The sequence below is a fragment of the Heteronotia binoei genome, chromosome 14 (genome assembly GCF_032191835.1).
Source record: "Heteronotia binoei isolate CCM8104 ecotype False Entrance Well chromosome 14, APGP_CSIRO_Hbin_v1, whole genome shotgun sequence".
NCBI lineage: Eukaryota > Metazoa > Chordata > Lepidosauria > Squamata > Gekkonidae > Heteronotia > Heteronotia binoei.
In genome coordinates, this window is record NC_083236.1 from 20,564,745 (window position 1) to 20,589,883 (window position 25,139).

Here is a 25,139-nt window from a genome sequence, read left to right on the forward strand (position 1 = left end):
AGCGGGTACACTTGAGTGTGTTGATCTTTGCCTCATGACAAAAACAAAAGAACTCTTCACACTGCAACGGTGATCTGGATTGGAGGGGTGAATGAGAGTTTAGGACATCAGAGGCACCGCATCCGAACACAACACAGGCAGAAAAGTGCAGAGCTTATTTAAAAACAACCACCTTGCCTTGGTAAAGCGGCACTACGCATTTAACGAGGACTAAAACCTGTGGCATGCTCAAAATGGCACTTTTTATGCATCCTCTGCGGACAGTTCAGCAGACCTGACCTACAATCCTCAAACAACAACCCTTCCCCCCATAATTATACCACATCACAAATCACAGACCCATCAAATAAAAATCTGAGGGAGTCTAATGCAGCGGCAAATTATACAGGGGTGATGGAAATCTGACTTAGAAACCATTCCAGAAGCCGCCGCTTGGGAGCTTTAGTTTCTGCTGAGCCAGGGCAGAAGAGCAACTGAGGCCTCTGGGGTTTTGGTGCCACGGTCCTTCACGTTTTCGTACATCTTATATCCTCTTATGGGCAAGATTTACATCTAGACGTGCTACCAGTCCTATGCAGCTAGCCCAGTGCAGTTCTTCTGTCTTCACCTTGGCTCCTTTGGGCCCTTCTGGCTGGACGTCTGCACTGTTCTTTGGTAGAGAATCAATTTGCACCATGAACCTTAAAAACAGACCACTAAGGAAAAATAATCTGTCAAGTTCCAACCTGACACGGAGCCAAACTGCACTCTGGCCGAGTCCGCTTTCCTTTAGGGTTACATTATTCTGCTACCATTTCCTCAACTGCATATGCACACACAAAGCTGTCTTGCTGTGCGATAAGGAAGAAAGGAAGGTTCTCAACAGTCTATGAAAGAAAGTTCATTGGTACAACAGTAAAAAAAAAAAATCCTATGGAAATTTCTCCCAAAGTACATAAAGGTTAATACATTCTGTTCGTGTTGCTTTATTTCCAGTTACAACTAATTCTTCATAAAGCCGGGGTTTTTTTTTTCCTTAAACGCAGCCCCGACTGTTGTAGTGGTGGGAAAGGTTGCTGCCGGTCGCAACTATAAAGTCTTTTGTTTAAAATACGCACAAAAGATGTACAGCAGAGGAAGGAAAAGAAGGAAGAGGCACTTCTTGATTGGCTGGCTGGTTATTCCAAGACATCCCTTTTTCCAGTGTAATGTTTAACTCCTGACACTAGATGGTGCTGTCGACAGTTGGTTTGTAGGCACTTGGCAGCAAGGGTTCCATGTCAGTGCCAAGCTCTCTGTTATGTCATCAGAATCGGTTTCTGCCGCACTTCCAGAATATCTAGATTTAAAGAGAGAGAGACATGACAGGAATACTGAGGAGGGTTCTGAGGAGAGTAGCACGTGTGTCCATGAACGATCTGAAATGGAGAAGCGGTACGAAACAGGATATCCAAAAGTAGTCATGGTACTTCCCGGTTGCCTCTGTGCTCCATACATGTCATCTTGGCTACCCTGAAAAGCCTAAAAGGGAAAGTCTCTGGGCCCGCTGCTCCTGAAACTGCTCTGAAACTTCCATCTGTTTAAACCTGGCCACTGCCACCTGTATGTATCTACAGATATCGACTACAGTTCTAAAGTCACAGTGTCTTAAATGGCATGGCCTGACATGCAAGCAAGGTTGCCAACTCCGGGTTAGGAAATACCAGGAGGTTTTGAAGGGGGGGGGGGTGGAGCAGTTTGGTGAGAGGTGGGACTTCACTATGGGACTGACTTATGTATTCATGGAATGTGGAACTGATTTCTGCTGCCTGGAGATCAGTTTGAATTCTAGGAGATCTCTAGGATCCATCTGGAAGTTGGCAACCCTATTTGCTAGACTTGAGGAAGGCTGGGGAGAGGAGGGGAGGGACAATGACAAGGAGGCTCATGGAAGTACCTCTGGAAGTCTCACTATGGGAAAATTCAACGCACTCATTTTAGTGATTGAATACAGCCAGAATTGCTGCTTCAAAAGATAGGTTAAGGAGGGCAGCCGTGTTGGTCTGAAGCAACAGACACGAAAGCTTGTACTCAGAATTAACCTTTTTGGGCTTAAAGGTGCCACTGGACCAAAGCTTTGTTCTGTTTCAAAAAGGTTATTTAGAATCAGACTTTGAAATTGTGCTCGATAACTAAACAAGCACAGCACAAATGTCTGAACGGATGGAAATTTTAAAGCAATTCCAGAATCCATTTTGGGTCCTGACACAAAGCTGAGGCAGTGTCTGCACCAGCACACTCCCTACAATTAAAAAGCCGCAGATGGCTTTCTTCTCAGTCCAAGCTGTTCATCTGCCACATCTGGGCAAGAGCAAACAGTCACGGGCATCTTGCAATGTTACGTGATTACACCGTCATCTTAATATTGCCACGGTCTTCAAGGAGAATGTCTGAAGAGGTTTTTCCCTCAAAACAGGAATGCCACCAGACTCCAGCAACTATTTTGTGGCTTGTGTCTTATTAAAACTTTCCCATTTAGCTATCTACACCTGCCTTTGCGCTTCTATGGAACTGGATCTTCTATTCCTTGGTGTGAGAGACTGGAACCTCTATGGTTGGAAGCCAACCAGGGAGCCGTAATTAATTGCAGGTAGAGCAGAACAGAGGGAAGGAAAATGAGAGCCCACTGACAATCTTCTTCTGCTCCACCCTCTCCTAGGAACTCTGATTCCCTTCTGCCATACAGGTCAAAAACTCCTTTGGAAGGAGCTGCTGTTGCTTTTTTTTTTGTCTGAAAAGCGGAACGTTTAAGCAGAAGTCAAGGTGCAAGAACTTCTGCTATCCTGATGGCACCCTTCTTCCTGAACCATGAGGGTATCATGAAAAGCCCTGAGCCTTGCAGGAAGAGAGCACAGGACAGTTCTTCGTCATGCTGCCACAAATGGACACAGCCAAAGTCTGGTTTCCTCCTATTCTCCCAGGCCACTGACATCACTGAGGAAGCAGAGGAAGGAAGAACAGTGCAGTGGCTCCCATGCCGCCAAGGGAACTGCAGAGTTTGCTGTTAGGGAGAGGCAGAAATCTCTCCACCACTTGGAATTACACCTCTCGACAGTTAAGTGTTTGGGGTGTCTCCACAGTACTTCGTAACTAAAAGTTTAGCCAGCTCCAGGGGTGGAATTCTAGCAGGAGCTCCTTTGCATATTAGGCCACACACCCCTGATGTAACCAATCCTCCAAGTGCTTACAGAAAAGAGTCTTGTAAGCTCTTGGAGGATTGGCTAAGATCAGGGGGTGTGGCCTAATATGCAAAGGAGCTCCTGCTAGAATTCCACCCCTGGCCAGCTCTATTTCCTCCTCCTGAATATTTGAAAGGAGATTTTAAACTAACAGCGTGAATCAATGGAACATGAAGAGGCATATTCCACCAGAAGCTTTTCCTGCCTTCTGTACAGAATGAGAGGCATCTAACGTTCCCTGTTAGTGAGGTGTGGGCAGAGGAAGGTGATAATAAATTGAGGGATGATCCTCTAGATGTGGGATGCAGGAGAGAGGCCTCACCTGTTAAAATTCGATGCAATGGTAATGTGACGTAGGTTAGGTGTGCATAGAGTAGGAAGTTCTCATCCGTCCTGTTCAGCTTCAGCCATGAACCCACAAGAGACCTGCCGGTGCCAGACAAGGACCGTGACCGGAGGTTCGTGGCGTTGTGCAGATCTGCCAGAGTAGAACAAGAAACAAAGTGTTATTGCCCATCCTCCAACCATCATTCAGTTGCCTTGCTGGAGAAGATCCCCAAAGGAGCACGAAGGTCTGTCCCAGGCATCTGGCAATTGCCATCTGGCCTGCCTTTGGACACCAAAGTTGTCACCCAGGTGGCACAGCTGCCAACTTGCTGATATTTGCATATGAAACTGCCTTACACCAAAGGCTATTTATCTTATTTCTTTCCAAAGGAGCAGAAGAAGAACGAAGAAAAAAAACCTCAAAATGCATCAACTAAAAATAGAACAGAACGTTTTAATTTAAAACACATATCCCTAGTGGCAGATCTACCCTTAAGTTTCCATAAAGGTTTTCCAAATATCTAAAAATAAGTCCATAATTGTCTATATGCCAGGTGTCAAATGCTGGTAAAGCTCTAAAAGCCCTCAATCCATTGATTGACAGGAGGTCGGCCTATGTTTTTCCAATGCTATAGAATGAGTCTTAAGAGTAGTAAGGGCACGAAGGGTCCACTTTTATTGCACATCAGTTAGCCTCCAAGAGATGGGCATATAGCTTGAAAGTACACAAGCATCCTAAATCAATGAGCACTAATACAAAATTAATAGGAGTAATAATTTCTTCCCAGAAAAACTGAATGGCTGGACATGTCCAGAGCATATATTTAAGGGATGCATCCTGTGAGTTACAAGGCCAACAGTTAGACATTTTACTCAATCCTTGACTAAAGAGTTGATATCTTGTCCAGTACATCCTAAACAAAGTATTTGCTTCGTAAGACACAACTGAAGAGTCATGGAGACAGCAGGTACAAACTTCATGGTCCATCTGAGCCTGCCTTGGCGGGGGAGAGCGGGATATAAAAATAAATTATTATTATTACTTCTTACTGTCTTCTCTCAGGGGCAGCACTGAGCCAAAGAAGCAGATGAAGGTCTTGCTCCTCACCCCACCCCCCATTCCCAAGACCCAGTAAATGCAATTCTGGGGAAGAACTACATGTACTTTTGCACCTTTAAGACCAACTTAGTTTTATTCAGAACGTAAGCTTACATGTGCTCTTAAGCACACTTCACCAGACGAGGAATCTGGCACAGTGAGCAGAGCCATACATAGCTGGTAGGCAGTGGCCCAGAATGCAAAATGGTACAGATTTAAGAACCAATGACAGTGAAGTAAAATTATCTGGTAGGCAGTGGTTTAGAATGTAAAATGGTACAAATATAAGATCCAATGACTTATATTTTATTTAATATTATATTAAATAAATCTTATTTTTGTACACATAAATAAATCAATCTTGTACACATGGCATATAGACAATTATGGACATTTTTAGATCTTATATTTGTACCATTTTACATTCTAAACCTACTAGATAATTCACTGCCTACTAGATAATTTTATTATTCTGTCATTGGTTCTTAAATCTGTATCATTTTGCATTCTGGGCCACTGCCTACCAGCTATCCTCGTCTGACTAAGTGTGTTTAGAGAGCACACGAAAGTTCACATTCTGAATAAAACTAAGTTGGGCTTAAAGGTGCAATCGACTCCTATTTTGTTCTACTACTTCAGACCAACACGGCTGCCTACTTGGATCTATCTACATTTGACATGTTACGGGCCTCCCAAGCATTTTGGTCAGCATGAGGCTCAATCAAAACTCAAGACAAATCTCTAAAATGAAACTAGCTCATTCTAGCCCTCTTACTTACAGCTACAAGAACAAAGCTGGAGTCCAGTGGCACCTTTAAGACCAACAGTATTCTATTCAAGGTATGAGCTTTCAGGTCCATGCTAATTCCTTCAGATACAATGAAACTGAAATTACCAGTCCACACAAATAGGTAGAGGGGAAGCAGCAAATTAGCATGCAACATAATGAAGATGCTTAACAGATGGATGCAGGGACCAAACAGGAATCCCAAGCTTAGTTTATATGGTCACCATTTCTTTGGGCTTAATTCTGGGGAGAAACATAGCGAAGGAAATAAAATGTCAACACTGGGAGACCGATGGGCAGAGATATCCTTAACTGAGGCGTGCTCAAGAGTAATTAACTGAGACTCTGCCACTGTGCTCCATCCATCTCCTCTCAAGCACGAAGGAAACCTTACGGCATTTTCTGCTCATCCTCTACCTGTAGGTACAGACTGGTAATTTCCCTCTCATTGTATCTGAAGAAGTGCGCACGCACACAAAACTTCATTGCTCTTAAAGGTGCCCCTGGACTCTAACTTTGCTCTGCTGCTTCAGACCCACCTGAATCAAACTGCTAGAAGAAGGTTCTCCAGGGTAGCCTGCCAACAACATCTCATGTTCTCCAAAAGACCGTATTTGTGCAGCCTGTCAGGCACCACAATGTGCCCAGGAACCCACAGCAGACAAGCCAAGGAGCGGCTTTTGTTATCAGCGATATTTAAAACTGAACCTGCAAACGTGTATGTGGGCCTGGGTGTTCTAGGAGACCCATATTCACATCCTCGCTCTGCAGTGGAAGCTTGCTGGGTGACCTTGGGCCAATCACATACTCTCAGCCTAACTGACCTCACCTGTTGTTGTGAGGATAAAATGGAAGGCGGGGGGGGGGGGGGGGGGATTGTAAGCCACATTGGGTCCCTCACCGAAAAGAAAAATGGGACACAAGTGAAGAAAAACAACAAGGAAGCAGATAAAACCCTGCCATGGATGTAGCCCCCACTCCATGGATGTAGCAACTTCCCCCATCTTCATGGCCTGAGTTCCAGAGCCTCACAATGACGCCAAAGAGCAAGGCGTCCCGGGCTCCCTCACCTCCCTCGTCGTCATCTCGGAAGAACTCCTCGCTGTCGTTGGCTGAGTGAGACTTCTTCATTTCAGCAATACGATTCCGGGGCACTTTTCTCTTGAGGGATGGGGAGAAAAATGAGGGGCGGTTGTTGCGTTCAGGAGTTGGGGGAGTGCTGAAGGAAGTGACCTGAAAGGAGAAAATAAAGAAGAAAGATGTTACCAGGGAAGAGAGCTAGGAAATGTTTTGAAGACAGTGGTCTTGTTCTGAATACCACTCAAAGGACAGCTCGGTGTCCGAGACCAGCCTTTCTCTGCCAGTCACATCAGATCCCAAAAAAAAGGGTTGCCGAGTCTGGGTGGAAGGTGGAAACTAGGGACTGTGAGGTTTGGGGAGGGGAGGGACCTCCGCAGGGTATGTCTTACCGTCCCCCTTCTAAAGCAGGCATTTTGTCCAGGAGAACCGGCCTCTGTAGCCTGGAGATCAGTTCTAATTCCAGGAGGTCTCCAGCCACCATTTGGAGGCTGACAACCCTACTCAAAAATGAATTCTGGGCCCTTCTACATCAGCAGAGGTGGGTGGGATCAGGCTCCATTCATCCATTACAACTACTCAAGACAAAGGCCACCTCTATAGACCAAGCTCTCAAACTGCTAATCTGGATCTCTCAGTAGTAAATCAAGGTACATTTAGACGCAAGGATCCTGCTGCGTCAAATCTGCTATCAACACCTGAGGTTCACACCAGCCTTCCCGACTAAAAGGTTCTTCATTCAAACGCACTCCATACAGGACCTCTGGCATTTCCACTGAAAGTCTGTACTCGAGGAAGACTGTCTGCAGCAACCCCCACCGTTCTTTATTTGGAAATGTCCCCAGGACCAGGGAACTCCCCCCTGCCCCCCTTCAGAACAGCTTGCCTGAATTCACCCTTTCCACCAAGCCCAAGTAGACACAAACCTCTGGTTTTTATTTAAGCCTCTATAAATGGAGCAAGGACCTGCCTTCAGTTCAAGCCTTTGTCTGCACACAACTACGGCCGCCTTGTGACAAATGGAAAGTCCCCTGCCTGGGAAAGGGTACCTGTCTCCACACCTCTCTTCCCCTCCAGGACTAACCTTCTGGATTACTGGCAGTCCAAGAGCTCTTGCCTGGGAATAAGAACTGGTGCTAAAAGCCCCCCAGATTCACCTTCTTTACACTGCCTCATTTGGCTTACATCCTCCCCCTTGAGTGATACACATGGGAAGTTTCGGAATAGCAAGCATTTTAAATAATGTACAGAGCATTATTACAACATGCTTCACATTTACCAGGACTCATTCTCCTTGAATAAAACTGTCCACCACATCCAAACTTGCTTCAGCAAACTAGGAGCTTCAGCACTATGACAAAAGATCATTTTAGAGGCATGTCGGTTTCATTTCCCAGATGGAGTTCATATAGTTACCAACCTCCAGGTGGGTCCTGGAGACCTGGAATTACAACTGATCTCCAGAATGGAGAAAATGGCTGCTTTGGAGGGTGGACGCTGCAGCAATACACCTTGTTGAGGTCCCTCCTCTTCACTGTCTCTCTACCCTCAAATATCCAGGAATCTCTCACCCTGGAGCTGGCAGTCCAAGGTGCAAACCCTTAAACTAGCAGGACTTGGGTGCGGGAGGAAGCTCAAGAAAGACCTTCCTCATTCTCATGCAATTTTACTATGAATTTGGGATCAAAGCTGAAATAGGGTCCATTTTCACTGACATGCCTTCCTGACTACACGCACGATTGCGATAGGCCTGACTTACTCTCCAGTTATACTAGTAAAAAGACACTGCTGAATAATGTCACAAGACACAAAGGTATCCTCAAAGATCTCCTGGAGTTTCCCTGCAATGCCCCATGCTAAGTCCAAAGGAGAGCCTAGCTAGATGCAACACATACTTCGGGCCCCTGGAACACATTCTGGACGATTGTAACTTACTCTCTCGTGCAGAGGTGAGCCAGGGTTTGAATCTTCCTCTGTTCCATAGGGAGAAGTGTCACCCGTTGAAACACGACTCACTGCCATTTCTGCATGACCTTTCCCCTGTGGCCCCTTCATTCGCACAAACTCCATGTTGTTGTACTTATAAAAGCCAAAGGACATCCTCTGCGCCATTTTTGCTGCAACACTTACCTGCAAGGGAGAGAAAAAGTACCCGCTAGTTATAACACAACACTCATTCTTTGTCAAGGAAGACCTGGCTGTGATTTCAAGCTGATGGTTCAGATATGGGACAAACAAGTAGTGAATAGCCTTGGCATGCATACAGAAAACAGGAATTCACCTGCGATGACATATTTCTTTCAATGGGCGCAATTTAGAACTCATGAAAGCAGCAGACCAGTGAGATTCGCGAAAACAGCAAATCCTGCCTACCCCTTGGTGCAAGCCCTCATCTCTCTCCTTTCCCTCTAACCACTGTCCAACCACCGCTTTCTCTCCCTTCCAACTCTCTGATGACCCCCACTTCTCTCCCAGTTTGAGAGCCAGTTTGGTGTAATGGTTAAGTGTGCAAACTCTTATCTCAGAAAACGAAGTCTGATTCCCCACTCCTTTATTTGCAGCTGCTGGAATGGCCTCGGATCAGCTATAGCTCTCACAAGAGTTGTCCTTGAAAGGGCAGCTTCTGGGAGAGCTCTCTCAACCCGACCTACCTCTCAAGGTGTCTTTTGGGGGAGGGAGGTAAAGATTGTGACCGCTCTGAGACTCAGATTCAGAGTGAAGGGCGGGATATAAATCCAGTCTCATCATCATCTCCCACACTCCCTGTTGTCCCCTTCTCCCTCCCCAGTTCTCTTGCCAGCCAGAATTCTGATGAACTGGGCATCAGAGGGGAGGGAAGACTAAAACAGAAAGTGGTGCATCCTCCATAGTTTGTGCTTTAAACCTTTGGGTATCAGCAGCTGTTGCTGATGGAAGACGGCAGCAGTGGCCATCAGCAGGCAGGCAGCAGTGGTCGGAGGCTTCAAGCAGAAACTGCAGAGGACACAGTTCAGTAATCCCCACCCCCAACACCCATATGACTGGGAGTAAATGGTTCCAGTATGGTGGCGTGGTTAAAAGCAGACGACTCTAATCTGGAGAACTGGGTTGGAGCCCCCACTCCTCCTCCACATGCAGCCAGCTGTGTGACCTTGGGTCAGTCACCATTCTCTCAGTGCCAATCCAATCCAAGTACCTTTAATGGCATTAAAAAGAAGATACAAAGCAGAACGTATTTTCAGAAAAGAGATAAAAGTGTAAGAGCAGTCAACAGGAATCAGATGGGAGAGTCTGTCTTTTGCTCCCTGATTGTCATAGCAGCCAAAAGGTATCTTGCCACTGAATTTGTAATGTGAGGACACTGACCGGATAATGGGGGGGAAACCCTAAATTTGCATCAGGTGATGCGTGATGATTCGCCACAAAGGGTCTAATTATAAGGTACCGCATTTCCTCATAAAAATCGCACTAAAGTAGAACATGGGCTACCGATTCAAGATAGCTTCCTTTGCAGGGGCAGAATTTTTCACAATGGGGAACGTTAGTGAACCTCCCAGACAATACCGCTAAAGGCAAAACATTAAATCTTGCTAACATAAAAGAGAGGCGTTTTTGAGGTGAAGTAATAAGTAGGGGGAAATAAGCAGCAGGCAGCCCATAACCTGGAAAAATACCAAAGGCTAGATGGGAGCATATTTTATGTTCAAGAGACCAAAGGGTCTGCTTCTCAATATCAAAAAGCCTTCATTTCAAAATTCTGAATGCCTGTATTTCACTTTGCATTAAAAGAGAGCCCAGGGAAACACCTATGGATTGCATTTTCTTTTGAATTCTGTGATACCAACTGGAAAGTCAGATAACATCGTATGAATTAGGTTGTGGGTTCAGTGACCCTGAAATGCAGGTGTAGTCAAAACTTTAAAGTTAGTAGCCATGCCCTAGTTTCTATCAAGTGCAGCCCCATCTCTAAACACACTGCAGCGTGGCTAGATACGGTGTAGAAACGTTGCTTCAATTTGCTTAAACTGATTGTTGAAGGCACCAATCCAGATGGGGATCCCATATAATAACTGGGAAACTGTTCTGGCAATAAAAATGCGGAAGGCAGCTAGAACAAACTGGTTGCCCTTCACGTAAAAAAAACCCCCTGACTACCGCAGACGAACTGCACCTTGCTAAAGTAACCACTGGATAGTGCTATGCTATCCAGATGTGGTTATACTGAAAAGAGCCCCCCCCCCTTTAGTATCTAAAAGATTTAACCTGTTCAATATTGTAAGAACATAAGAGAAGCCATGTTGGATCAGGCCAATGGCCCATCCAGTCCAACATTCTGTGTCACACAGTGGCCAAAAAAAATTATATTATATATATATATATATATATATATATACACACACACACACACACACACACACACACACACTGTGGCTAATAGCCACTGATGGACCTCTGCTCCATATTTTTATCCAATCCCCTCTTGAAGGTGGCTATGCTTGTAGCCGCCACCACCTCCTGTGGCAGTGAATTCCACATGTTAATCACCCTTTGGGTGAAGAAGTACTTCCTTTTATCCGTTTTAACCTGACTGCTCAGCAATTTCATTGAATGCCCACGAGTTCTTGTATTGTGGAGAAAGGGAGAAAAGTACTTCTTTCTCTACTTTCTCCATCCCATAACCTTGTAAACTTCCATCATGTCAACCCGCAATCAATGTTTCTCCAAGCTAAAGAGCCGCAAGCGTTTTAACCTTTCTTCATAGGGAAAGTGTTCCAAACCTTTAATCATTCTAGTTGCCCTTTTCTGCACTTTTTCCAATGTTATAATATCCTTTTTGACATGTGGTGACCAGAATTGTACACAGTATTCCAAAGGAGACCGCATCATCCATTTATACAGCGGCATTATGATACTGGCTGATTTGCTTTCAATTCCCTTCCTAATAACTCCCAGCATGGTGTTGGGTTCAGTTTGCTTTATTACAGTCCATGACCAAATACAAAGCACAAATAATAAAGTACTGGTCGAACATCTTCTAACTTATTAGATATAGTACATATGATAAAAAATTTAAAAATTATACAGCTCCAGAGAAATATTAACTAGAATACACTGGTTAAAATTACAATCTGTTACCTCGGCATTGGCTTGTGAGAAGAACCAGAGAGTGCAATTTAATTGCATGGGAATAAAATCTGGCAACTTTATGCACGGTCTCTGTATTTGTATCAGTTTCAGTAGCATTTGTGGTGGTATACAAAGTACTCAGGCATTTAAGAAAAGGTAAAATACAAGCTTGGAAATATTCAAAAAACAGTTAGTTCAAGACCCCTTCTTTACATAATCCTCACATATTCTCCTAGCTGCCGCCATAAATTTGGCACAATGAATTGTGAATTGGGGGTTAAAATCTGATAACAGCATATTTCTGATTTTGAAATCAGAGAACCCCAGACATCCCTCAAACAAATATACCTGGCGCGTATGCGAGGGTATAGGCCACACCCAAACAAAACATGGTCAATCGTTTCCACTTTATCTGCACCACAAGGACAAACCCGCTCAGCCATAGGCACCTTTTTGAAGCGGCCCTCAACGACTGCTGAAGGAAAGATATTGCAACGGGCCATAGAAAAGGCCCTTCTGTGGGATGGTATTCTTAGATTTGAGAGATAGGGGGCTGGAGCTAGCACATATCTCCTTTGAGGGGGAGCTAGATAATCTGGGACCTTGGCAATATCATGCTATCTCTCAATGTCTTGTAATCTCTGTTTGACTATGGCTGGATCCAGGGCCATTATCTGGAGAGATTCAGGTGAAAAGCCAAACGTAGACATTTTCTGATGGATGGCTCTAACCCAAGAGGAACAATATCTATCCTTTAAAATCAACGATGTGATATTCGTGGGGCAATGGCTGAGATTGAGCCAAGTGGTGATTGAAAGTAGGCTCACCCTAGCCTCTATGCTTAGCAAGCCAGTTACCAAGCATAGTACTGCATTGGAAACGCAGGTTGGAAAGTGGAAAATGGCTCTCAAAAATTTGGACTGAATTTTCTCAAGGGGATCAAAGCTTGATAAGGATGGACCCAACATAGTTCCATAAGTGACTTGGGGTATTGTTTTGGCCAAGTAGAGTTTTAATGCAACTGGAATAAAATGCCCCCTTTCGTGAGAAAAAACCTAATGGCGTTGGCCTTATTTATTGCAATCGCACACTGTCTTGACATTTTCAGTGAGTTATCTACCACGACCCCAAGATCTCTCTCTTGGTCAGTCTCTGCCAGTTCACAACCCATCAACTTGTAGTTGTAGCTGGGATTCTTGGCCCCAATGTGCATTACTTTGCACTTGGCCACATTGAACCTCATCTGCCACATTGACGCCATTCACCCAGCCTCAACAGATCCCTTTGGAGCGCCTCACAATCCTCTCTGGTTCTCACCACCCTGAACAATTTAGTGTCATCTGCAATCTTGGCCGCTTCACTGCTTCCTCCCAACTCCAAATCACTAATGAACAAGTTAAAGAGAATGGGACCCAGTACTGAGCCCTGCAGCACTCCACTGCTTACCGTCCTCCACTGCAAAGACTACCCATTTATACTCACTCCATGTTGCATTCTGGGCCACTGACTACCAGCTACGTATGGCTCTGCTCAGCTATGTATGGCTTTGCTCACTGTGCTGGATTCCTCGTCTGATGAAGTGTGCTTAAGAGCACATGAAAGCTTACGTTCTAAATAAAAAATGGTTGGTCTTAAAGGTACACTTGACTCCTGCTTTGTTCAATGCTTCAGACCAACACGGCTGCCCGCTTGGATCTATTAATTAGCCAGTTTTTGATCCACAAGAGGACCTGTCCTTTTAACTCCATGACTCTCGAGCTTACTAAGGAGCCTTTGATGAGGAACTTTATCAAAAGCTTTCTGGAAGGCAAGGTAAACAACATCTTTTGGGTTCCCTTTGTCCACATGTTTGTTCACCCCCTCAAAGAACTGTAACAGGTTAGTGAGGCAAGATCTTCCCTTACAGAACCTATGCTGAGTCTTCCTCAATAACCTGTGTTCATCAATGTGCCTACTCATTCTGTCCTTGATAATGGTTTCTACCAACTTTCCCGGCATTGAAGTCAGACTGACTGGCCTGTAATTTCCCGGATCTCTTCTGGAACCCTTTTTAAAGATCGGGGTGACATTTGCTACTTTCCAGTCCTCAGGAACGGAGGCAGATTTCAATGAAAGATTATATATTTTTGTCAGGAGATCCACAAGTTCAACTTTGAGTTCTTTCAGAACTCTTGGATGTATGATTTATTACTGACTTATTAGTTTTTAATTTGTCAATCAGTTGTAGGACCTCCTCTCTTGTCACCTCAATCTGACTCACATCTTTCAACACCCCTTCCAAAATTAGCGGTTCTGGAACAGGCAAACACTTCTCATCTTCTACAGTGAAGACAGAGGCAAAAAATGCATTCAGCTTCTCAGCCATTTTCCTGTCCTCCTTCAGTAATCCTTTTACCCCTTCGTTATCCAAGGGCCCCACTGCCTCCCTGGCTGGTTTCCTGCTTCTAATATATTTGAAGAAATTTTTGTTGGTCTTTATGTTTTTTGCAATATGCTCCTCATAGTCCCTTTTTGCCTGCCTAATCACAGTCTTGCATTTGATTTGCCACAGCCTGTGTTCCCTTTTATTAATCTCACTTGGACTAGCTTTCCACCACTTAAAGGAGCCCTTACCTTTTACAGCTTCCATTACTTCGTTTGTTAACCATGCAGGCCTTTTCTTATACCTGTTTGTGCCTTTCCTAACTTGTGGTATATATTTTATCTGAGCTTCTAGGACTGTAGTTTTAAATAACCTCCAAGCTTCATCAAGGGTTTTGACAGTATTTATCTTTCCTTTCAGTTTCCTCTTCACATGCCTCCTCATCTCAGAGAATTTACCCCTTTTAAAGTTAAACGTGGCTGTGCTGGTCTTTTGAGGCAACTCCCTATTTATACAAATGGTGAAATCAATAATGTTATGGTCACTGCTCCCAATGGTGCAATCACTTGTACATCTCTCACCAAGTCTTGGGCATTACTTAGGACCAAATCCAGGATCGCCCCACCCCTGGTAGGTTCTGTGACCATGTGCTCCATAGCACAGTCACTGAGAGCACCTAGAAACTCAATCTCTTTCTCTCAACCTGAACATATATTGAAGATGAAGATACTGGATTTATATCCTGCCCTCCACTCCGAAGAGTCTCAGAGCGGCTCACAATCTCCTTTACCTTCCACCCCCACAACAGACACCCTGTGAGGTGGGTGGGGCTGGAGAGGGCTCTCACAGCAGCTGCCCTTTCAAGGACAACCTCTGCCAGAGCTATGGCTGACCCAATGCCATGCTAGCAGGTGCAAGTGGAGCAGTGGGGAATCAAACCCGGTTCTCCCAGATAAGAGTCCACACACTTAACCACTACACCAAACTGGCTCTCCAATCAATCTGCGTATAGTTAAAATCACCTATTACGACACAGTTTTTATGTTTAGCCACTATCTTTAATCCTTCCATCATATTATAATCGTCCTATATCTTTTGATTTGGTGGGCAATAACAAACTCCCACAGTTAAATTTCCTTTTGGGCCCTCTATTTCGACCCAAAGCATTTCTAGAAGGGAATCTAATTCTCTGACCTCAGTCTTACTGGACTGTATACCCTCTCTGACATACAGAGCCACCCCACCTCCAACCCTTCCCTCCCTATTCTTCCGATATAACTTATATCCAGGAATCACCGTGTCCCACTGTTTCTCCTCATTCCACCAAGTTTCTGAAATTCCCAAAATATCTATGTTTTCTCCCAACACTAAACATTCCAACTCACCAATTTTACTTTGAACACTTCTAGCATTTGTATACAAACATCTATACTTTCCCAGGCAAGTTAGGCCCGCAATCTTCCTCCTGCTGCCTCGAGACTTTGGCATACAGTCCATACTCTCGTTGAAACACCAACTTTGTGGTTTCCAAGACTTTGAAAATGCTATGATTTTGGATTTGCCATAATTTATAGACAATGTGCATCACAACAGGAGATGAAAGCAAAAAGGAGATGCTTGAGCCATCTGAGAGTGTGATAAAACAACTATGCAATCAGCATAAAGCAATAAAGGAATAGCACAGGACCCAAGTTTGAGAGAATGACTAGCTTTCCTCCTCCTGCTGCTGCTGCTTGCTTCTGGGTATCTAAGAAAAGGGCCTGAAGAAGCCACTGAGTGTGCAGAAGGGTAAAATGATACTGGGCCAATGCCCCTCAATATGCAGACTTTTAGACCAGCAGTCCACATGCCTTTAAATGCAAATGAAGCAGATATGAGAACAACAAACATGGCTACCCTTTTCAGGTCTTCCTGGCCATCAAGGTTGGACCAGTGCTCTCATTCAAATGGCTGGCTTACCCTGTTGTCATAGACCTTCTTGAGAGCTTCGTAGCGGATCGATCCTTGGAAGATGACGCCTTGGAAAGTGTTGCTTTTGTCACTGGCCACCAGCTCCACACAGACCATCTCGCCTTCCCCGACAGTCATGTCACTGAACACCTGCCATCACATCCAGGGAAATCAAATACTTAGAAGGCCAATTGCTGTACATGGCCTGAAGTTCATGTAAACCACAGAATGTCAAAATAACGTTCACGGGGCAAGCGAGATACAGTATTTTGTGGCAGAAAAGCAAATGTCCAATAACTAGCCTAGGAACGCTGAATCCTATAGCAGTTTGGGGGGGTTGGCAGGAGGGGCAGGGGGGAGAAAGAGACAGAAGGCAGGTCATATCATAATTGCCCCTCATTAAACATGACATAAGCCAAGATCACTATTAAAAAATCAGGAAATACAAATAAGAGCAACAGCTTTTTATAGCAAGTCCAAATGATCACAGCTTGCATCGGGAATTGAAAGGGGCATGCCCCCTTCCAAAACATCATGCTGTTGATAGCACACAACCACACTGTCGCATGCCACTCAGGTCCCACCATTTATGAGGTTTCCTAAGTAATTCATTTCCCTTTGGCTCTGGACTCATTTTCCAGTGTTTTGCCCATTTCTGCCTGTCAGTGCTTTATATCCACAGCAAAAATTCCTGCAGATCTGAAGGCTCTGCAAATGGCAAAGCCAAGGCAGTTTCAGGATCTAGAGAACAGATGGCTGAGAGCTTTACAGAAGTCCCTTTGAGCTTCTAAAGAGAGAGCAAGGCTAGTAAGCAAGCTTAGACTCGCCCAGCTGTCTGGACATTTCTAGTAGGGGTGTGCATTCGGTTCAGCCAAACCGATTAGACCCTCAAAAAACAGCTGATTTGGCTGTTTTAAAGCAGTACAGGGCAGAATCAGATTCTCTGACCTGATTCGGGAGCCATATACTGCAGTTGCGAATTGCCGCCAAAATTCGGCGGCCATTCGGCCCCATTATACTCTACGGGCCACTGAAATTAAATCCTACAGGAGAGAGTCCGCTGAAGCTTCCCAGAAAATGTGGAGCCTCTACCCCAAACCCTCTGCCCCCCAGCCGCACTTAATTATACCCTATTTTGCCATTGATTTCAATGCCCCGTAGAGTATAATGGGGCCATATATTCGGGAATAGCTGTATATCTCCCTAATCAGATTCGGTTGCTGAATCTACTATTAGAAAATATATGGCCTCCCGTATTTTTTAGCCCCCAAATCCGAATCTTTCTGAATTTTTTTCTTTTGCACACCCCTAATTTCTAGTCGTGGGACTGTTCTCTGGAACTCAATGGGAGGACCCTACGTCGTGAAAGGAAGGTTTGAAGACAAGTCTAAGAAATGTCTGTACCAATGAAGGCCCTACCTCTTCGAAGTTGTCTATCATAAAGAATATGTTTGGGTAGCTGATCTTGGATTCTTCCCCTTTGCTGTCCATCGGGTGCTTGCTTGGAGATGCAAAAACTTGCTAGAAGAGAACATTTGGAAGTTATTATGCGACTGGCTGCTCCATGAACAGCTATGAATACTGGCAGGAAGGACAGGCATGGGTAGAAAAACAGACAGTCGACCCTGTCAGAAGGTTCAGAGGAATCTTTTTCGGCATGCGCAAACACACACAAGCCGACAGTAGGAAGGAAAGAAGGCCACAATGATCCCCAGATCCCCACCAATGACCCCCTTCGTTCCACTTCTCGGCTGCAGCAAATGAACCAGATATGAGAACGACAAACAGTTGCAAAAGTCATGAAAAGGGTAAAATCCATGACTTTTGCAGCCGCTTTGCATTTACATGGCACTCCCCCCTCCCCTTACCACCTATATATCTCTGGCCAGTTTCTACATACCCTCCATGCATCTGATGAAGAGAACTGTGTTTTACAAAAGCTTACGCTACAATAAAATTTGTTAAGTCTTAAAGATGCTTCTGGACTCTTTACTATTTTGCAGCAACAGACTACCACTGCTAACTCCTCTGGAACTATGATTGGGGAACATGGGAAGGGAAGCCCAGGGAAGGGTGTGAAAAAAGCCAGGAAAGAAACAAAAAGATCAGGACCTACTGGGAGCAGGGGAAGACAGGAAGACAGGGGCACTGGGAAGAGGAGCAGGGTGCCAGAGAGAGAAAGGAGAACAAAAGGAGTCCAATAAATAAAAGGGTGGGGATACAGGGATGAAACAGCCTGAAGGAGGGAGGGAGCGTGAAGGTTTGTGGGTATAAAACCCTCCCTCCTTACCCATATTTTATGCTGGTGAGGAGTTTCATGGGGCTTTTATTCAAATGGGCAGAGTGGTGTAATAGTTACACTGCTGGACTGAAGAAACCCACATTCAAATCCTTCCTGTTTGGAAGAAGGGTGGGGTTAAAGCTCCACTGATAGATACTTTCACTGCAGGAGCAGCGGAACGCAATCAAAGCCGGAGTTTGCGTGAAGGCAAGAATTTTTCCCTCAAAAGCCAACAAGCAACGGAGGGACTCCTGTGGAACTTTATTATTGAGTCTTAGTACTCTATTTGGAAAATTAAGAGACTGTGAGGGGTCCTCCCTGAAATACTGTATTTGAGACTCTTGTTTGGCTTTAATTTCTGATTGTATGAATGTATGCCTACTTTTGTAGGCTGTTCATTATATGACACAATACAATATACTTAATTTAGTATAAACTATTCAAGAGTGTGTGTCTTGCACAATATTTTTGATATTTTTGTATTCCATATATTGTGCTGCCATTGTTCTTTTACAAACTCGTTTGGAGCAGATGCAAAACTTTTCACAAAACCGAGCAAATGTTATTTCATGACTCCATGGAAACAGGGTCCGCAACATACTGTGTTTAATTCTCCCCACCCTGATATTGTGATAACACCTCATACAGCATACTGCTCTGAGCACCCCCATTTTGGCTCTTGTAAAGTTTTCTGGGGTGCAGTGTAATAAGTGCAGTGTAAAAACCTGTAGGCACGGGGCTGCCTTCTAAGATTTAGATGGTGCTCCTCACCTGGGATTTCTTCTTGTGGACGTGGATGTCCCCTCCATCTGAACGGGTACACACGGCGCATGTCACTATATAATCCAGCTGAAACCAAACCAAGGGGTTGGGGGTGGAAACTATTAATATATAAAGCCAGCCACAATCACAGCCCTCCGTAACAAATTTCCTCCCACCCCTCAAGGAAGAAAATGTGTCATTCTTTTCCGAAGGGACCATTTGACAGCCCAGTCATCCACCTCCTCCCAGCACAACTCAGTCTTTAAGTGCTCTGCAAGCACCTTGGCTGTTACTGCACAGGGACAGTTAGGAACCACTGCTCTTTCCCTGACCCCCTTAAGCCTCCCCAACGACCCCATTTCATAGGTTTCCAAAGTGGAAAAACATTGCTTAGTGCTGCAACACAAGAGACTCACCCCAAACACCCTACTGTTCAGTGCTCCCCTTCTCTTTTCTACAGCTTCATATGCTGAGGGCTGGGCAGCCCTGGAGCTGAGCATGGAAACTCAGGGCAGATGGAAAACAATGGCCCAAAACCCTAGCAAAATTGCCTCAACCCTCTCTCCCCATGAGCAAATCAACCGTGCTTTGCCCAGAGCTACAGAGAACAAGGGTTTGCAATACTCAAACAAAGCAAGTGCCAGAAGAAGAGATTTATGTCACCTTTTGCAGGATGAGGTTCAAGTAGACGCTCTCTTCCCAGTCAATATCTGGATCCCCCAAGCCAGGCAACTTCTTAGAATCCCTACGGTAAACCTCCACTTCAGCCTGCTGAGAGAAAACCAAGAGGAACCAGGTGAATGCTGCATAGTGATGGGAGACGTTATTTGAGGGCTGACTGATCCAGGGAGGCAGCAGTGAGGAGGGACAAGGAGAAGAAATTGCTCCTCCTCAGTTCGGCATGCACATCGCTATTGAGGGAGAAGCAATTTCATATCCCTGTTCCTCTGAGTAGATCCTATGTCCCCAGGAGTGATCTTTCCAGGGGCTATAGATGGAGCTGCAGCAATGAATGTGGGAAAACTCTATGTGCCTTCCATAAAGGGATTGCAAGACACTATCCAGAGACAGCATAAGCCAGCTAGGTGAGTACTGAACCAAAAGAATACCCAATCTGTCTTGGGTGCACAATACTAGGAACATGCACACTCAGTATGGTTTTATTTAGATTAATTTAATAGCTATCCTGCTGCAATTCAAATTTTGGTTTTTAATGTATTTTGTGTGTTTTATCTGTGTCGTAAGCCGCCTGAAGCTCTGTGAGGTAGAAAGGCGGTTAACAAATATTTTATATAAAAGAAATAAATACTAAAATTTCCACAAATACCCTAGATATGCATTATCTTATATTTTCTTTCCCACACTCAAAGGCTTTTTTTTTAAGTGATTTTAAAATCACAATTGTAAAAGATTATATGCGGTATCTTGTTCTGCATGATTGTGTTCCATACCCGTGGACTGCAGCCTCTTTTTACACTATTTCTAAACAGGTAAGAAAGGAAAGGTCCCCCGTGCAAGCACCAGTCGTTTCCGACTCTGGGGTGACACTGCTTTCGCAACGTTTTTCACGGCAGACTTTTTACGGGGTGGTTTGCCATTGCATTCCCCAGTCATCTACACTTTCCCCCCAGCAAGCTGGGTATTCAATTTTACCGACCTCGGAAGGATGAAAGGCTGAGTCAACCTGGAGCCGGCTACCTCAACCAGCTTCCGCTGGGATCGAACTCAGGTCGTGGAGCAGAGGGCTCCGACTGCAGTACTGCAGCTTTACCACTCTGCGCCACGGGGCTCTTTTCTAAGCAGGTAGACAAGGCCAAAAGTTCTACATTGGCTTGGGAGAAGGCCTTCAGGTAGAAGGTGCCATTTCTGCCACTCACCTTCTTCCCATCTGTATTATCGCCACTCACATAGGACAGTTTTCGACGGACATAGAAGAGCATGTCATCCTGCCGGGGAGCCCATTTCTCCATAAAGTACGTGGAAAACATCCATGTCCAGAACACAATGCGGTCATCTTTGAAACACCCTAAAAAAGGTGATTAAAAGCGAGCCTTAAAATCTACTGAGCCCACAATGCTTTTTTTTTTTAAAAAAACTACCATAGCTGAGTCTCCCCGTTTGTGTGGCAGCCAGCCAAGCATTAAAACAGCAGCGCTGCCAGAGTGTTTCCCGCAGGGAAGTAATTTGTACACAACAAATTACTGTACTCCGGGGTGTCACAATTCATCACAACTCTGTGGCACACGTCCACTGATCTCATACATCCCCCCTTCATACCGGAGAGGAAAACATTAGTATGGCCTGACTGCCACATGAAGAGGTCCTTAAAAAATCGTGACAAAAAGATGCAAGGTGGAAAATACTCCACTCTTCCTCCCCACACAACGTTTTTTGCTTCAAAAGATTCTTCACAAAATGAACATCAGTGAATGGATGCCATTGTCGATACAATATTAGACAAGCATTGCAGTTAAAAAGTTTCACGGTGATTTTTCCTAGGAACTGTATGAGAAAGTACATGCCAGCTTTACTGATTTGTAAACCAGGGTGGAAGGACAAAGCTGTGAATACATACACTTCTGGGGGAACTGAAATATATGCAATACTTACTTTGCTGTCAAACCTACCCTTATTTTACCGATTGAAAATCATAAAATGTCTCATTTATAACTTGGGTATTTATACCACATAGAACTTAGGTATTTATGCTATGTAGGTAGCGTAAATATACGATTTGGTATATTTACAGAATTCAACAGTACAAATATCTTCATTACTATTAAAAAAAATTACAAATATACCCAATACTTCAGAAAGAACTGCACATTATTGGACCCAACACTACCATAAGCACGTGGATCCTAACTTTTGACATCTGATAGGTAGGGGGGGGGGAAATAAAAGCTGGAGGTAAAAAACAAATTCTGTAGAAAGCAAAGAAAATGTATGATACCCTCTTGACAGTCACAATAAGTAGGACTACCAGTATATCTGCATACTAAGTTACATTCTGTCACATTTAACAATCTGAACTCTTTAACAACATATTACCATTAAACACATTACAATAATTGTGGCCCAAATTATTTACATTTAAACAAAAAACAATCTGGAAAATGCTGTATATGTCTACAGTTAAGAGTGTTTCATAGGAACTTCTCCCACCCACCAACACTCCCTCAAATTTTCCAATTTTTCCATCAGATTTTTTTAATGCCTCAAGGGGGGGGGGTGTTCTAGGGGCCACTTCTCCAGTTATGACAGTTTGCTGTGCAGCTGAGGCCCAGATGGGGTTGTTGGCTTCTGACCAAACACTTCCTGCAAAAGGCAAGGTGGGGTGGGGGGGAGCAGGAAAGGCCAACCCAGCAGCAGACTGTGGTCCCCCATTTGTTTCCCTTATGAATAGTCTGACATGGATGACTTCAAGAGAGATGTGAAAGGGGCTCTAAGATCTGACCTGAATTGACCCAAACCATGACAATAGTGAACAAACCAACAAGGTACCAAATATATTTAAGCCCCAGCCTCCTTCCTATTTACCCATTCTAATGAAAGACCCTCATTGGCCCACCAGTCAAAAGGAAGGAAAATTGTTATCATGTGGGAAACTTGCCTATTGGCAACTTCAGCCTAGACCTCATCCATGAAACCAGACCTTCAGCTGCTTGGTAGAGATTCCCAGCCCAAAGAGGCCTTTCTCTATCAGGTAGATAATGCTACATCCGCATCATGGAATAATCAGAGCTCAAGCAAAAGATTTTCAGCAGCTATACCGACAAACATCCACTGGGATTCAAACAGCAAGGGGCAGATTCCCATCCTTGTTGCTGCACTATTAGTAGAGCCCTCCAGTACTGCCAGACGACAACAGCTCTACCCTGGAAAGTTCATCTCTGTTTGTTCAGATGCTCCTGTTCTGTTGTCACAAGGTTGGAAAGGAGGGGAGAAGTACAGAAAAGCTAAATGTCATTAGAAGGGCAAGCTGTTTACAGCAGTGTTGGTACAAAAGTAAAAGCCAAAAAGCCAAGTCACAAGCCATGTAATTTTATGGGGACCAGCCCAATGGCACACGACAATGAGCACACCTTCAAACTCACCACAGCTCTTCAAAAGATGTGACAAAATTTCCAAAAGCTCACACTGAAATAAATGCTGGATTCAGGATTCAGGTGGATTCAGCCGTGTTGGTCAAAAGCTACAGGACAAAGTTTGAGTGCAGTGGCACTTTTAAGACCAACTATGTTTAATTCTGGGTATAATTCTGGGCACGCACCAGTCGTTTCTGACTCTGGGGTGACGTCGCATCACAACATTTTCACGGCAGACTTTTTACAGGGTGGTTTGCCATTGCTTTTCCCCCAGCAAGCTGGGTACTCATTTTACGACCTCGGAAGGATGGAAGGCTGAGTCAACCTTGAGCCAGCTACCTGAACCCAGCTTCAGCCAGAATCGAACTCAAGTCATGAACAGAGAGCTCGGACTGCAGTACTGCAGCCTTACCACCTGCGCCACGGGGCTCCTTATTCTGGGTATACCCAGAATTAAACTTGGTTGATCTTAAAGGTGCCACTGGATTCAAAACTTTGAAATAAATGCTGTTGGTCTTTAATATTTTAAGTTATTTCTCCACAAAACCGTTGTCAGGGATCAAAGTTTGTGCACAGAGGAGGAAAAAGAAAGCTGAACACCTTCAAACTCAACTGAATTTAGCAGGAATAAAACCAAGATCAGGTGAGCAATGACCTAGATAAGGAAATAAAACTACCTCTTGGCAGTGCAGTTGGCATGAAGGTTGGATCAGCTTTTCCTGCCAGTTGTGGCAGAGTCAATGGATACAACCCAGAAGTTTCAGGGACGCAGCTGCTCGTCTGTGGCAGGAAGCATGCCAGCTACACGCCTTCCTGAATACTCCTGCATGGGTGGGCGGTGGAATGCAGGAGTATTCTGACAACAAAATAAAATAAAACTTTGCAGATAAATAATTGTAACGTTCAGTGCCTTTCCCTGAGCATTCAAACCACGTCACATATATGACTTTGATAATCTTTACAACAACCACCATCTCAAGGAGGTTACTATTAATGTTTCCACACTGAAGGTGGGGCCAACTCAGTGAGTTATGGCAGAGGCAGGATTAGAATCAAGGACTTCCGGACTGATAGCTCAACCTTTTAACTACCATGCTAATTCAATAAAAAAAAGAAACCAAGAGAATCAGACACCAAGTTTTAAAATAAAAGCAATTATATAATAAGTAGTACAAACAGCAATTATGACGACATACATTTTGTCCCCCCACCCTCAAAAAAACCCCTCTTCGTTATTTATGGCATGATGTTTCAAACAGTGGAACAAAAAACTCTACTCTCCTCCAAAGCTCATTTATGCAAGCACACACAATGCAATGGTTTGATGAGGTTTGCCCCAAGTATTTCTGGGCTCCCATGGTCTCCTATTCTGCCCTGCCAAGTCAGTACGGCTGAAAGAGAATGTTTCTTGGCTGAGCAGTCAAGGATTTCAATGCAACTCTCAATAGAAGCCCAACAATCCAGATATTACAATGCACCGCTTCCTAAATAACCCCCCCCCCCCGGTTCCCCTTTCTAAAAAACCCATTCGCTTTTCTTTGTAGAAAAGGAAAGGAAAAAGAAGCCCAGCAACAGAGGAGCCAATGACAGCAGAGCTCTACCAGCCAATAGGAGTGGTGAGCTGGGGAACAAGAACCAGTGAAAGGTTTGGCAATGGGATCTTAAGGGTCTTTGCAGGCTGGGGCTGGATGTTTCTAGCAGGAGAGGGGAGTCTGGGGAAGGGAGCCAGTGTTACAGGAGAGGGAGCTGAGGAATGAGAGATTCTGAGCTGAAGTGCCATGCTGCAAATTTAGGTCATTGTTTTAGCAGAAGTGTAGCATAATTTTTGTAAAAATGCCTGGAAAGGTTCTGTATCTTTCCCTTTATACACGTACTACTTAAAAAGAACCATTCCATTTCTCTGTGTTCACTGATTGTATTTAGCTCACTTTGTTATTTCTATCTGCTCAATTTTAAAAGGTTTTAATGCTTTTTCAAGGGCTTTTCCAGTTCCCTGTAAGGGCAGAAGCCCCCAAACTCCTTTGCCTTTCTTCTTTTTGGTTGGCCTTTCCTACACCTTTCCCAGCTCTAGAACACCCGTTTCAAGAAACAGTAACCAGAATT

At 44.4% G+C, this 25,139-nt stretch overlaps 1 protein-coding gene across 2 annotated transcripts in view; it reads right to left on the reverse strand.

The window, feature by feature from the left end:
- Nucleotides 1–220: 220 nt before the first annotated feature.
- KIAA0930 (KIAA0930 ortholog) overlaps nucleotides 221–25,139 on the reverse strand; it is a 52,878-nt gene continuing 27,959 nt past the window's right edge. Inside the window, exons 2-10 of one of the 2 annotated variants that reach the window (XM_060254418.1) lie at nucleotides 20,826–20,974; nucleotides 19,612–19,716; nucleotides 18,958–19,035; nucleotides 17,325–17,426; nucleotides 15,915–16,055; nucleotides 8,423–8,617; nucleotides 6,481–6,643; nucleotides 3,520–3,675; nucleotides 221–1,318 (exon numbers count right to left, since the gene is read on the reverse strand). In XM_060254418.1, coding sequence (XP_060110401.1) covers nucleotides 1,278–1,318; nucleotides 3,520–3,675; nucleotides 6,481–6,643; nucleotides 8,423–8,617; nucleotides 15,915–16,055; nucleotides 17,325–17,426; nucleotides 18,958–19,035; nucleotides 19,612–19,716; nucleotides 20,826–20,974 — 1,130 coding nt within the window. In that variant the 3' untranslated portion in view covers nucleotides 221–1,277. Of the gene's footprint in view, nucleotides 1,319–3,519; nucleotides 3,676–6,480; nucleotides 6,644–8,422; nucleotides 8,618–15,914; nucleotides 16,056–17,324; nucleotides 17,427–18,957; nucleotides 19,036–19,611; nucleotides 19,720–20,825; nucleotides 20,975–25,139 lie in introns of both variants that reach the window. The other variant, XM_060254417.1, reaches the window with a different exon arrangement.